General features: G+C 40.8%; 2 protein-coding genes across 3 annotated transcripts; one reads left to right on the forward strand and one right to left on the reverse strand.

Annotated features, from left to right (window-relative positions):
• The first annotated feature begins 513 nt into the window (after positions 1-513).
• On the forward strand, positions 514-4149 carry LOC102081755 (uncharacterized). The gene is made up of 5 exons (XM_025898419.1): positions 514-1390; positions 1879-1970; positions 2160-2354; positions 2427-2506; positions 3017-4149. Exons 1-5 carry the CDS (start codon positions 1132-1134, stop codon positions 3978-3980), a joined length of 1590 nt encoding a protein of 529 aa, XP_025754204.1. The 5' UTR covers positions 514-1131; the 3' UTR covers positions 3981-4149.
• A 265-nt stretch (positions 4150-4414) lies between these two features.
• On the reverse strand, positions 4415-7000 carry LOC109194622 (uncharacterized). 2 transcript variants are annotated; one of them, XM_019345181.2, is made up of 4 exons: positions 6981-7000; positions 5903-5958; positions 5528-5663; positions 4415-5445 (listed from the first exon to the last, which is right to left on the reverse strand). In XM_019345181.2, the coding sequence occupies exons 1-4, from the start codon at positions 6996-6998 to the stop codon at positions 5056-5058; spliced, it is 600 nt and encodes a 199-aa protein (XP_019200726.1). In that variant the 5' UTR covers positions 6999-7000; the 3' UTR covers positions 4415-5055. The 2 variants fall into 2 exon arrangements, with proteins under 2 accessions (XP_019200726.1, XP_019200725.1); XM_019345180.2 differs by lacking the exon at positions 6981-7000 and having other exon boundaries at positions 5903-6963.
• Between the last annotated feature and the right edge of the window lie 6173 nt (positions 7001-13173).

Below are 13173 nucleotides of genomic sequence, written 5' to 3' on the forward strand. Positions count from 1 at the left end.
ACTCCAAAACATGTAAAAACTCCAAAACACGTAAAAACTCAGAAGCAGGTACAAACTCCAAAACACATACAAAACACAACAGAAGTGCTCCAGGATGCTCGGCGCAGTGTTGAGCTTTTGTTACCTAGTGGCTACACAAGCCAGCAAGTACCAGCGACCGGATTTGGTGTGTGGTAGTAACAGGTAAATGAACATTTTTGTTTAATTATTTGAATATATATGAGCGCTTGTGTATAAATACACAAACAATACACATATGCTTTCAATTGTGTAATTTAAGTGATCTAGATAGCTCTGTTTTGGAAGTTTAGTTAACGCTAGAAATGTGTTTTGGAGTTTGTAAGTGTTTTGTCTCTAGGGTCCACCGCATATATTTATATATAAACATATATAAATAAAACCACTTTTTTTTTTACATTAGTAATTCCTTTTGTTCATAATTTTATATTATTGATAATAATAAATTAATTAAAGCAACAAAACAACCTGAAGAGCCGGTTTGGAGCCGAAAGAGCCGGTTCTCTAAAAAGAGCCGGAAATCCCATCACTACCGTGAGACTGCTGTCATTCATTTGACCACACACACAGTGCTTGTGGCGTGACAGAGGACCTTCATGTGCAAAGTGAGGATGAGCAGCAGGCTGAGATGACCAGGTTGACCATGAAGACGACATTGGGTGATTTGAGGTGTGACAGCGAAGAAGAATCCACAGTGAGATCGCATTGAGAGGCAGACCTATCACCATAATTAAGCTAAAGATCCCAGCATAAACCTTGTCTTCTGTTGTCACGTTAGTGATGTTTGATGTGTTCATGATGAGAAAAGAAATCTTTCTGCGTCCTTTATAAAATATTGTAGTCAAGCAGCAAAAGCTCCTCTCTGAGCTGGTTATCTGTGTGGAATGAGGTGAGGTTAGTCTGCGAGGGCAAACAGTGGAACAGGAAACTTTGTGACTTGACTCAACAGTTGTGGTAACTGACAGAAATGACGCTACATGACAACATAGTTTCTGCCACTTTTAAAAGTAGTATCCTGTTTACCCCCCTAAATCAAAATACATTTATAAGGCATGACACTATTTAGAAATAAGTGACACTAATGCTTATTATTGACTATGTGCACGTTAGCATATGCTACTTCCGGTGCGGAAACTCCTGTGGGGAGCTTTATTTCCGGTGTCCTATTCGCGCCTTGTTTACGGTCCAAAACAAGTTAACCAAATGAATGAATTAAGCGGCGATTTACATTTCTCTAGATGTCTTGCTCATTTACCCAATATAACTGTAAATGATGTTCATCGACTTGTCGATATTTTTTCCCCCGCGCCTCAGAACAAAAGAGAAAAGGGATTCAAATTTTATATTTGTCAGTATCTGTATAATTTTGAAGGTAAGTCACAACATATCCTTCGGAAATACTGATATGTAGAGACCCTTAACAGCAATCATTCATTTATTTATTTTTATATAGGGCTTTTTTACGGTTTGTTGACATGCTGTGTATGTGTGTATTTAACTGTGCTTGCTAATTTCGACATAATGGGGGAAACATCTGGCTTTCACTATTGTTCACCTGTAGTTTGCATGCTGAACATTTGCCTGTTTAAATCACAAGAACTGTCACTATACAGAGATGTGCTTCCGAGTGTGGACGATGTGTCTTCTCATTTTGTAATGCAGTTCTGCTTGCATTGAGTGATTTAAACAACCAATCGATCTACACTCATCAAACATCAAAACTTATTATTTGATTTTTTTTTTATGAGAATGTCTGCTTCAAGGGTCTGTATATGTTTCTATTACAGTTTCTATGCTTATACTTACCAACTAACACGTTATTCTATTACTAACTTTACTGATATTGTTGTTTTTCTACAGTGTCTGACAAAGATCAGGGCTCAGGAGAGGTGGTGGTCAGGGCAGAGTGCTTCAGGTCTATGAGGAAAACAGAGAAATCTCACAAACTCAGCGTATGATCATGAAAAAGAGACAGTGTGAAATTGTGTTTAGTGTATATAGTGCATAATACATCATAAGATCATGTCAGGCTGTCATATCAGGGAGGTGTTCAGAAATAAATGCATCGGGCAAACATGGATAATACTTTCTAAGGATATTAATTGATGACATTAAATACACTGAAATATTGTACTTTGTAGGTGGTCCTAAAAGATTCGCTGCCTGTGCAACTGCTGCACTTCTCCTGCACGTGCAAGGCTGGAAAAGCTCTGTGCAACCATTGTGTTGCTCTTCTGTTTCAATCTGCACACTATTCGCAGTTGAAAGTCCAAGTCGTTCCCCCGATATTGAGCTGCACTGAAGGTGAACAACAGTGGCATAAGCCCAGAGTTATGGTGAGTGCAATCATTGCAATATTTTTAATGTAACTTTATATTTTATAATTAATTTTTTCCATATTGTAATAGGGGATAAAGCCTGGCCCTGTTGAGAAGATGGCTGTGCTCTCAGCCAAACCCAAAACAAGAAAGATCACAGAGGGAGTGCGGTAAGTGCTTGCTACTGATGAGGTTTCAGATATCATCACAACATTCATTAGGGCAATAATATTTAATACAGAATGGGGGGCAAGTAATTATTGTTAAAAAGCAGATTCTAGTGGTAATATAGTGAGTTTTAGGGCCTAGCAACTAATAAAAATGACTTGTTTCAGCATTTATAAATTTAAAGTTTTGATCTGCCATGGCAACTGTAATGAATAAGAAAATTGACTTCTTGTCCCCCAGTGGCACTATGACATCATGATATTCTATCTGAATTCTAATCTGAAAACTGAAAATCTGTTTAAAATTATTATGCTTTTTTGTTACATATCATTCAGGAGGTGCTTTTCGAATTTCACACCACTAATCATTAGTCATAATGTTCATTTGTAAAATGTGTGTGTGTGTGTGTGTGTGTGTATATATATATACATAGCTATTATTGTACCTGTAATTGTAGTAGATTTCCCTTAAATTTAAAATGTTTGTGTGTGTGTGTTTTCTGTAACATCCAGGAGCAAACTGTACAAAGGCCTTTACGGGGACCTTCCTGACCTCTCGGTTCTGCGGGTATCTGAAGTGTACCAAACTTTCTCTGATGCTGACCGGCCTATGATTTGTACCATGGGAATAAGTGACGATATCCCACTTGTGGGGTCACGTTTTGGCAAGGTGCAACAAGGAAGTCCACTTTCTTATCAGCAACCATCCAAAGAGAAAGCGCAGACTCTTCATAATGCTCCACCTCCACCATCATTGCCACTGCAGGACTACAGACTGAAACCATCAGAGTGCATGTTTGTCTGTTCCAGGAAGCAACAGCTGCACATGAAAAGTCTGGAGGTGACGCTGGAAATGTCCCAGAGCATAGAATGTGCTATGCGAGAGCAGAGTGAGTGTGCCGATTGGTATAATGTACGGAGACCACGAGTGACTGCGTCTCGTTTTAGAGAGATCTGTCATGTGAGCAAACCCTCTGAAGAGCTGCTGGCTGAACGCATCTTAAAAGGTACTCACCAGACAGGCCCTATGAAGAGGGGTTTAGAGTTAGAGGCAGATGCGATCTGGGAATACTGTCAGATAAAACGAGTGAACCACTACAAATGTGGATTTGTGGTGCACCCAGATGCACCGTGGATTGGTGCATCACCCGATGGTATCATTTTCGACCCCTTGGAGCAACCTCCGTTTGGCCTAGTAGAAATGAAATGTCCAAACATTAAAAGTTATGTAGATGCACCTTACCTCAAGGTCAGCAGAGGGACATTGCAGCTTAAACCAACACATGCCTATTATTGGCAAGTTCAGGGCCAGCTGCTAACTACAGGTATGAGTTGGTGCGATTTTGTAGTCTCCAGTCAAGAAGATGTCTTCATACAAAGAATACAGAGGGATGAGGGTTTGATGGAGACAATTAAGCCTAAGATAGATATGTTCTATTTTCACGTGTACATGGACAAATACCTTGCAGTGTCATAAATGGACAGCTTGTCATTCCTGACTTTAATGTCATAAACTTACATGGTGGGCAAGGGCCATTGTATTATTTGCTTGTTGTTTTGTTTTGATCAAAATAGAAAGCTGTTAATAAAAGTAGGTTTGGTGAAGAGTTCACATAGTCGAGTTTTGTGTTAGTATTTTTTTTGGTAGAAAAGAATTTGATATCCTTACTGTTGTAAAACTCAAAGTATGTTAAATAAAGTTGATAATTTGAAATCTATGTGTTTTTTATTTTCAGAATTTCAGAATTCCAGAGAAACAGTATTTAGTATCTTTAGAAAATCTATTGCAGTCAATAAGAAGCACACAGAACAGTGCAATAGACAATGCAGTTAAAGTAAGGCAGTTTTATTTGCAGAGTAACAGTAAAACATCAAGTGATTTATTATTTAACTTTATCCAGGAAAGGGAGTGTGTTAGCTGTTGATCAATTTTACTTAAGTAACAAAATTTGCTACTCAAATTCTTGGAGAGTAACTAAATACATGAATTTAAAATAATAACAACATTCTAAAGATATTCAAAGTATTCAGAATACAGTATTCTGACTAGACAAAGTAATGGAATGTGCTACAAAATACATTTAAAGGCAAGAATTAAGTATTCAGTAACTAAATACAATTGTAAAGTATTCTCCCAAAACTGGCTACTTCTCCCACTAAACACACTACACTACACACATTTCAAACTTTTAATCAACCACCCATTTTTTGACCAGTGGTCCGTATTGATAATTTGTGAGGAGACATGCAACAGTAAAAATTTGGTTTATACTCCCAGAAATGGAGAGAGGGATGACAGTGTCAAAAAGTTTGTTTTCTTTAACCCTCCTGATGAGCCTCTCCACGTGGACCCTCAGACGTGCAATGGACTGGGTTCTAAGTACATCCAACTCTGACATTTGAGCTTGCTTGGACAAAAAGGCTGGGCGATGGACTTTCCCAGGCACTAGCTCATCTACCAGAAACCCTTTGTCCACCATTATATCCATCTCAGGTGTCAGGAGGGAGGTGATGCCAGAGTGACGGAAAATCTCCTTGTCACTGATGGAGCCTTAAAAAAGTGCTGAGACAAATGTCAATGCTCCATGGTGGGACATGCCAATAAGCGCTTTGAAAGTGGAGTGCAACTTGTAAGTTGAAAATACCTCGCTCTGGAGCAGAAGGGAGGAGGGAGTTTGGCATCTCATTTCAGTACAGTCCAGAATGACCTGGGTATTTTTATAAGTCCCACTAAAATCCGCGGGGCAGTTTGCTCTCACTCTGCCAGGTGCCATCCAGATGGAGACAGATCCAAGCAAAGTGTACAAAAAGTTGGGCCATGACACAAGTATTCTACTCACTGTAGCTCTGTGGATGTTAAACTTGTGACAAAGCTCCCTTTGTGTACAGCCGGTTGCCAGATAATTCAGGAACAAGAAGAGCTCATCAATTGGCAACAATTTCTGGAAGAGAAAAAAAATTGCTGCAGTCACAAAAATGTGCAGCACACACAGATCAAGCAGGTAGTAATTGTGTAGAACTTACAGTTGGTCTGTTTACAGGGCTCTCGGTGGATGTGCTGGTGGAAAGGCTCTTCTGACCACTGGTGACCCTCACCATCCTGCTTGTTGCCTCTTGGATTAGATTCCAAAAGGCCATCAAATGCTCATATGACGGAAATCTGCATTTAAATGGTGGATGTTAATATAGTTTTTTATCTGCAGCTATTGCTAAATTTCAGATGACATTACAACTTTCTATTGGTTAATTTAATACATATCAGAGGTAAGTTACATTAATATTTTTAAAATGATGAGGATAGAAACGAAAACCAACTCCAGCCTTGTGTTAAAATGCACATTTGTGTGGTAATATTATTAAGGTCATGGGTCACTAGTTGAAAACTTCAGGATTTCTTACCTTGTATAGTACCGAATGTCCTCAGGTGATGTGGCACATCGCTGCAGTCCAAATCCCTGCGTCAAATGATACGACTCAAGCTGCCGTCTAAGCTCCTCAATCTCCCGTGACATAGTTTCATATTTAATGCGATCTACCACAATCAAAGGACTTGCTGCATAGTCGTGGTCTTCAATCAGGGGAATGGAGGCTGGAGCAGACTCAGTACAACCAGTAATGGGCATATCAGACACATCATTTTCATCCTCTGTGTTGTAATCTACGGTTACCATAGCCACGGTATCAACAGGTCGAGGTCGGCGCTCCCAAACTCCGGGTCGCTCCGTCTTTTTTGAAAAATTATTCCAGTGGAATAAGGAGGGAACAGCTTTCGGCTGAAGACAACGCTTACCAGAGGAAGACACGAAGATCTCTCCTGTCTCAAAATGCCGACTACACACTCTAGACCTGGTTGTAACTGTGAAGCCGTCCCTTCTGATTTTTAGCAGCCATTGTGCTCGCAATTCAGAATCTTTGGGAAAGGAGTGGAAACTTAACATCTTGTTAAATCTCCCCCCAGCAGTACACAGCGGGACACAGCAATGGTCCCACCTTCTGCTCTTTGTAATTGAAACCGATCTTTCCGTTTCTGTTTGTTAGACATCATTTTGAAGTCCATCTCCGCAGTAGCGATTGACGGGAAAATAAAGCTACCGGAAATGTACAACCCCACATCCGGTCTCAAACCAGGAAGTTAGCATTTTCTCGTGCACAGGGTCAATTAAATAATTCCGTTTTTGTTCCCATATTCCCATGGTAACCTAAGTGTAAATCCTGCATCTTGTGTTTACAGTTAGCCCAGAGTGGCTAACTGTTTACAGCTAGCCACTCAAGGCTAAAGGCTGTTACGCACACTAAACGTGAGAAAGGGACACGAAATTCTGAATTTTATGGATCCAAACTTGCTGTGTAACCTGTATACACACTAATCATATTGCATTTTTGTGGAAAAATCGTACTGGACTGCGCTGTGCACATTGAAGAGAATGGCAACCTCAACATTGAAGTTTACCGGAAGCCCACACACACGGACCAGTACCTCCTCTTTGACTCCCATCACCCTCTGGAACACAAACTTGGAGTAATTAGGACCCTACACCACCGGGCAGAACTTGTTCCCTCTAAGCCTGAAGGGAAAAAGAAGGAACACACACATGTAAAGGAAGCACTGAAAACATGTGGTTATCCTAACTGGGCGTTCATAAAGTCAGCAAAGAGGCACAGAAAAGAAGATCAGACACCAGCGAGGGAGGATAAGAAAGACAGACGCAACAACATTGTCATCCCCTATGTAGCCTGTGTATCAGAGAAACTCAGGAGAGTTTTCTCCAAGCACGACATCCCAGTGTACTTCAGACCCAGCAACACACTCAGACACAAACTGGTTCACCCGAAAGACAAGGGTGTGGTGAGGTGAGGCTGTTAGAAAATATAATTATCACAAAGTAAGACAAGAAAACAATGTTCAGTGTTAAAAAAAAGAGAAAAAAAAAGAAAAAGTTAACTTCTGCAATCCTGTAATTTCTGTATAAAAGAATTAGATTGTGTATTATATTGTTAGTTTATACACCAGTGTGCATATGTGCATGTGTATTTATGTATGTCCATACACACAGATGGATTGTGTATTACATTTTTGTGCTTGAGAGACGCCCTCAATCGGAACCTAATTCCTTGTATGTGTTTGCGCATATACTTTGCCAATAAACGTGATTCTGATTATGAGGCATTTCCCTCTGGATGGCACACATGAGTAAATTAAGTAGAAAAAATGTCATGTGTATAGCCTCTTTTAAAATTCTTTTTTGGAAACCACAAGAAGAGAAATATGTGGCATTCCCTTATGTCATTTTACATCTTCACTGTCAGTAGACAATTGTGAACATATTTGAACTCAATAGACCTGGCACACATTCTAAAAAGACAACTCTCTTCCTCTGCTTCAAGCTCTTTGCTTTAAGCAGCTAAAGGGGAGTTAATTTTCTTCTTCCGACTTAGTGCATTGAAGGTATCTTGAAGTTCGTCACTTCAAATCTCACCTTTTCCCCTTATTTTTCAGAGATTACAAGTTCATGTGTGACATTTATTTAAATCACCCTTTAGCTAAAAGTAAAAACAAACACTGTAGAAGCACTTGTGGCTGTGTCCTTTGTGCACACACATTAGTGAAAATGAAAAACATTCATTTTTAGAGTGTTTGATCTATAAACATGTACCACTGTAATCCTGTTTTTGGATGAACTGAGGCTTAAAAATTTAGGCTTGAAAGCGACTGTTCATTTCAGCGATTTTGGTTCAGATCTGAAAACTGCTGTTCACAAACGCTGTCCATCTAATCTGACTGAGCTGGAGCTGTTTTGCAAAGAAGAATGGGCAAGAATTTCAGTCTCTAGATGTGCAAAGCTGGTAGAGACATACCCTAAAAGACTGGCAGCTGTAATTGCAGCAAAAGGTGGTTCTACAAAGTATTGACTCAGGGGGCTGAATAATTACGCACACCCCACTTTGCAGTTATTTATTTGTAAAAAATGTTTGGAATCATGTATGATTTTCATTCCACTTCTCACGTGTACCCCACTTTGTATTGGTCTTTCACGTGGAATTCCAATAAAATTGATTCATGTTTGTGGCTGTAATGTGAGAAAATGTGGAAAAGTTCAAGGGGGCCGAATACTTTTGCAAGCCACTGTACATATGAATCATTTTGTTCAGGGGAAGCCAGGAGAGCCTCATCCAGGTCTGATACTTCTGACTCTGCAGAGTCGATGTAAAACTCTTCCCTAAACAGAACACAAATGCATTTGATTTTTTAATATTGTTACGGCCCTAGCAGGGCCGCCTCCTGAAGTTGTCTGTGTGGGCGTGTCCGACCATCTCTCCTGCCTTAGCTGCCACCTTTTTTTCTTTTGTGCAGCTGACTCTCGTCAGTAATTAAAAGTATTTAAGCCCAGGGAAAGGTGAGCTCTGGGCCAGTGTGCCATTAGTGTGGTTGCAGCTAGCGAGCTGTGTGTTTGTGGTTGCAGCTAGCGAGCTGTGTGTTTGTGGTTGCAGCTAGCGAGCTGTGTGTTTGTGGTTGCAGCTAGCGAGCTGCTCTCTCTTTTTGACTTACTTTTTACTTTATTGACCAACGCTTGAGTTTTGTTTGTTTTCCTTAAATGGTGATAGCGGCTTGGCCGTCTCTTTTAGTTGAGCTACCTTAAAATTATTTAATTTAACCGCTTTGCCTCCTTGACTCCTTTTTCTGACCCGGACACTTTTTGTTACTTCCCCCTCGCCGCCAAGACCCCTCAGGGGAACGTAACAAGTGGGGGCTCGTCCGGGATCTTTGATAAGGGAGTTTCAAGTTGGATTTGGTTTTTGATTATCTTGCTTTGTCACCTTTTGAGAACCACAACTTCCCAGTTAAGTTAGGTGAGTGTCCAGCTGAGCTTAAGTTCTTCCATCGGGCACTCTTTTGTTGTTTTGCCTTTTTTATTTTCGGAGTAATCCTGGGCGGGGATAAGTTCCCTGTTGGGGGTAGGCAATTCAGGGCTCCGGTTGCTGAAGCTTTGCCTTTCAAGTTGCCTCGAGCTCAGCATACTCCAGAAGATAGGTAGGTATAGTTTGGTGTGCTTAGGAACTGGGTAAGTTGTATTTGTTAATGTGTATTCTGCAAGAGGTAAGTTGGTCAGTTAAAGTAAGTTTTATAGTTTTCTATTAATTGGTTAATTGTTGGGTAGTCTGATCGAGTTGGCAGAGGGGTGTGGTGGTGTCCTAATTAGGGTGTGTTTGCTGAGCCTTCTCCGCCCCCAAAATGGATGACACAGCTATTAGTGCACAGGTGTCTAGAGGCTCGTTTGTGAGCAATAACATCCACCTGGTTCCAGTCTTCTGTGAATCCAGTGTTCAAAGCTTTTTCAGTGTATTCGAACACATAGCAACTTCACTGCAGTGGCTTCAAGACGTGTGGGGGGGTGATGTTGCTGTGTAAATTGACAGGTAAGGCTCAGGAAGCTTGTTCCAGTCTGTCTAGAGATGACTGCCTAGCTTATGAAAAGATTAAAAGTGCTGTCCTCCAGGCCTATGAACTTGTACCTGAAGCCTATAGGCAGCATTTTCGGGGTTTGGAGTTGGCACAGGGTCAGTCCTACCTTGACTTTGTTAGGGAGAAGGCAAAGCTCTTTGATAGGTGGTGTTCTGCAAGCCAGGTTAACAATGTGGGGTCCATACGTGAGCTTATGCTGGTGGAGGACTTTAAAAACTCTGTTCCTGAGTCTATTGCTTGTTATTTAAGTGAGCAAAGGGTTTCCACATTACAGCAGGCTGCCACACTGGCAGATGAGTTTACCCTAAGTCATAAAATAAATGCTGTAGAATGTGATACCCCTCTGTGCCATAGTACATCTTGGAGAGGTAAGAGTGGGCCAGCTAACAAGGCTGAAAAAGTTGTGGTTTCGAGACCCAAAACAAAGCTTTGTTTCTTCTGCCACAAACCTGGACACCTTATTGTTAACTGTTTGAAGTTGATACTCAAACAGAAAGCCCACTCAAAGCAAAAAGGCCCTGCTTTGAGAAAGGTCAGTCGTGGTTCTCAAACCGACAAGGTTGCCAGGCCTACTAAAAGGCTAAACTTGGAGCACAATTGCTCAGTAGCGCCCTGTAGTCAGTGTAAGAGGTCAACTAGCTCTGAGCTGCTGCTGGTTGACAATGTCCCAGTTCGTCAAAATGACCTGCAGGTGGACAGATCATGTATAACACCACCACTCAGACCTGCACCCCTGACTAACAAACATGCCTGTACCCGTGACCTGAGCAATCGTCTGAAAACTGTTGCAGTAAGGTCTTCTGACTGCCTGCTGTGTTCTCCACATGTGATGGCTCAAAAAAGCCCTGGCTATCACATGAGACATTGTTTTGAGGGTCTGCAGCCACCCTCAGTCAGTATTTTGAACCCATTGAGATGGGGTTGGCAGCTTCCGCAAGCGATGCCTAACCGTTGCTATGGGGTTTGGTAGGAGGAAAGCCTGTAATTTGGTGATGCAACGGTTACGGCCTTGACTAGTTGTTTTGGTTATCATAATCATGTGACAAACCACGGGTTTGGATTTATGGGAGGGGGTGTTATGGCCCTAGCAGGGCCGCCTCCTGATGTTGTCTGTGTGGGCGTGTCCGACCATCTCTCCTGCCTTAGCTGCCACCTTTTTTCTTTTGTGCAGCTGACTCTCGTCAGTAATTAAAAGTATTTAAGCCCAGGGAAAGGTGAGCTCTGGGCCAGTGTGCCATTAGTGTGGTTGCAGCTAGCAAGCTGTGTTTGGTGTATTTGCAGTTAGTGAGCTGCTCTCTCTTTTTGACTTTTTACTTTATTGACCAACGCTTGAGTTTTGTGTTTTCCTTAAATGGTGATAGCGGCTTGTCCGTCTCTTTTAGTTGAGCTACCTTAATAAAATTATTTAATTTAACCGCTTTGACTCCTTTTTCTGACCCGGACACTTTTTGTTACTTCCCCCTCGCCGCCTAGACCCCTCAGGGGAACATAACAATATCATGTATACATATTGAAATGGAATGACTGATCTGATAATGTGAAATCAGATTCTTTTACTGTACAGATACAGCCACTTAAAATGGCTGCGTGGTTCTTGGTGGTTTTTTTTTTTTTTTTTTGTTTTTTTTTTTATTTTAATTCGAGAGACAAGCAGCATGAAGCAACAAAAATGGATCTTGTTATTGGTTGTCAAAGTGGATCAATAAACTATACAATGCAACTTTCAAGTTTGGACAGTGCAGTTTTGCCTGCGTACAAATGATTATCACAGGGCAGCAGTGTCTTCTGTATATTTTTTTTTTTGTTAGATGTTTTGTGAAACATAAGGAACTGCCACTACAGTGCCCATTTATGGAATTACACTGAAATTGGTAAATGCAGAACTGTTTACTGGGAATAGTTTGGGTGATTTGTAGTTCCAAGTGTCTGAATGGTCAGGCTGACTAAAGTGTTATCGATGCATTTTCAGCAATTAAAAATACCAATATCGCGACATCAACAAATCTGAAAAATGTGAAAAAGCAAAAACAAACTGAATGAAGCAATTAAAACCATTGGTCTATAGAGTACATAAATGTTATCAGTTCAATACATGCAACCTTTAAAATTTTAATTTTTGCTGGTCTCACCCCGTTATATTGTACTTATTGAGTGTCTATTTACCTATGGTGTGCTTTAAGTTACAGTTTACACTTAAGTTTTGGCATGTTATTCAACAACTACCACTTGCCTGTTAACCTCTGGTTCCTGGAGACCATGCCTACTAGAATGCATGAAAACCATACAGCTCAGACCACTGTAAAGGAATAGCAGTAATATTTCATAGCAGGAAGAGGACCCCAATGCAGATATTTACTGATCTAGACTACACAAAATGAGCCAAGTTAAAATAATGATAGAATTAGTTTGTACAACAGTAGTTTTTCCAAAAAATAAAAAAAATTTGTGCAATAGTTTAAGATTAAAATTCCAACTCATAAACAGAGTGCCATTTACCTGATAACCTCTGGCTCCTGTACATTGTGCCTGCCATGGTCAGGTGTCTCGGTGTCATGCAGCACACTGCAGTATGGTAAATACTGATGATGAGAGGGTGTAATGCATTTATAGTGCTACAGTCCAAAGGCAGTTGTCAAACACTTACATTGCCATTTCAGACTGCACAACTTCTCCACCAGTTCAATTCAATTCAATTTCAATTCAATTTTATTTATATAGCGCCAAATCACAACAAAAGTCGCCTCAAGGCGCTTTATATTGTACAGTAGATAGCACAATAATAAATACAGAGAAAAACCCAACAATCATATGACCCCCTTTGAGCAAGCACTTTGGCGACAGTGGGAAGGAAAAACTCCCTTTTAACAGGAAGAAACCTCCGGCAGAACCAGGCTCAGGGAGGGGCGGCCATCTGCTGCGACCGGTTGGGGTGAAAGAAGAAAAACAGGATAAAGACATGCTGTGGAAGAGAGACAGAGATTAATAACAGATATGATTCGATGCAGAGAGGTCTATTAACACATAGTGAGTGAGAAAGGTGACTGGAAGGGAAAAACTCAATGCATCATGGGAGTCCCCGGCAGCCTACGTCTATTGCAGCATAACTAAGGGAGGATTCAGGGTCACCTGGTCCAGCCCTAACTATATGCTTTAGCAAAAAGGAAAGTTTTAAGCCTAATCTTGAAAGTAGAGATAGTGTCTGTCTCCC

The sequence above is a fragment of the Oreochromis niloticus genome, linkage group LG14 (assembly GCF_001858045.2).
Source record: "Oreochromis niloticus isolate F11D_XX linkage group LG14, O_niloticus_UMD_NMBU, whole genome shotgun sequence".
Lineage (NCBI taxonomy): Eukaryota > Metazoa > Chordata > Actinopteri > Cichliformes > Cichlidae > Oreochromis > Oreochromis niloticus.

Coding starts and splice junctions, on each gene's coding strand:
- LOC102081755 (XM_025898419.1), top strand. CDS start 1,132: ATGCTACTTCCGGTGCGGAAACTCCTGTGGGGAGCTTTATTTCCGGTG. Junction 1,391..1,878: donor GTATCTGTATAATTTTGAAG/GTAAGTCACAAC, acceptor GTTTTTCTACAG/TGTCTGACAAAGATCAGGGC. Junction 2,355..2,426: donor GGCATAAGCCCAGAGTTATG/GTGAGTGCAATC, acceptor ATATTGTAATAG/GGGATAAAGCCTGGCCCTGT.
- LOC109194622 (XM_019345180.2), bottom strand. CDS start 6,441: ATGTTAAGTTTCCACTCCTTTCCCAAAGATTCTGAATTGCGAGCACAA. Junction 5,664..5,902: donor GACATTCGGTACTATACAAG/GTAAGAAATCCT, acceptor ATTTAAATGCAG/ATTTCCGTCATATGAGCATT. Junction 5,446..5,527: donor GCCCTGTAAACAGACCAACT/GTAAGTTCTACA, acceptor TTTCTCTTCCAG/AAATTGTTGCCAATTGATGA.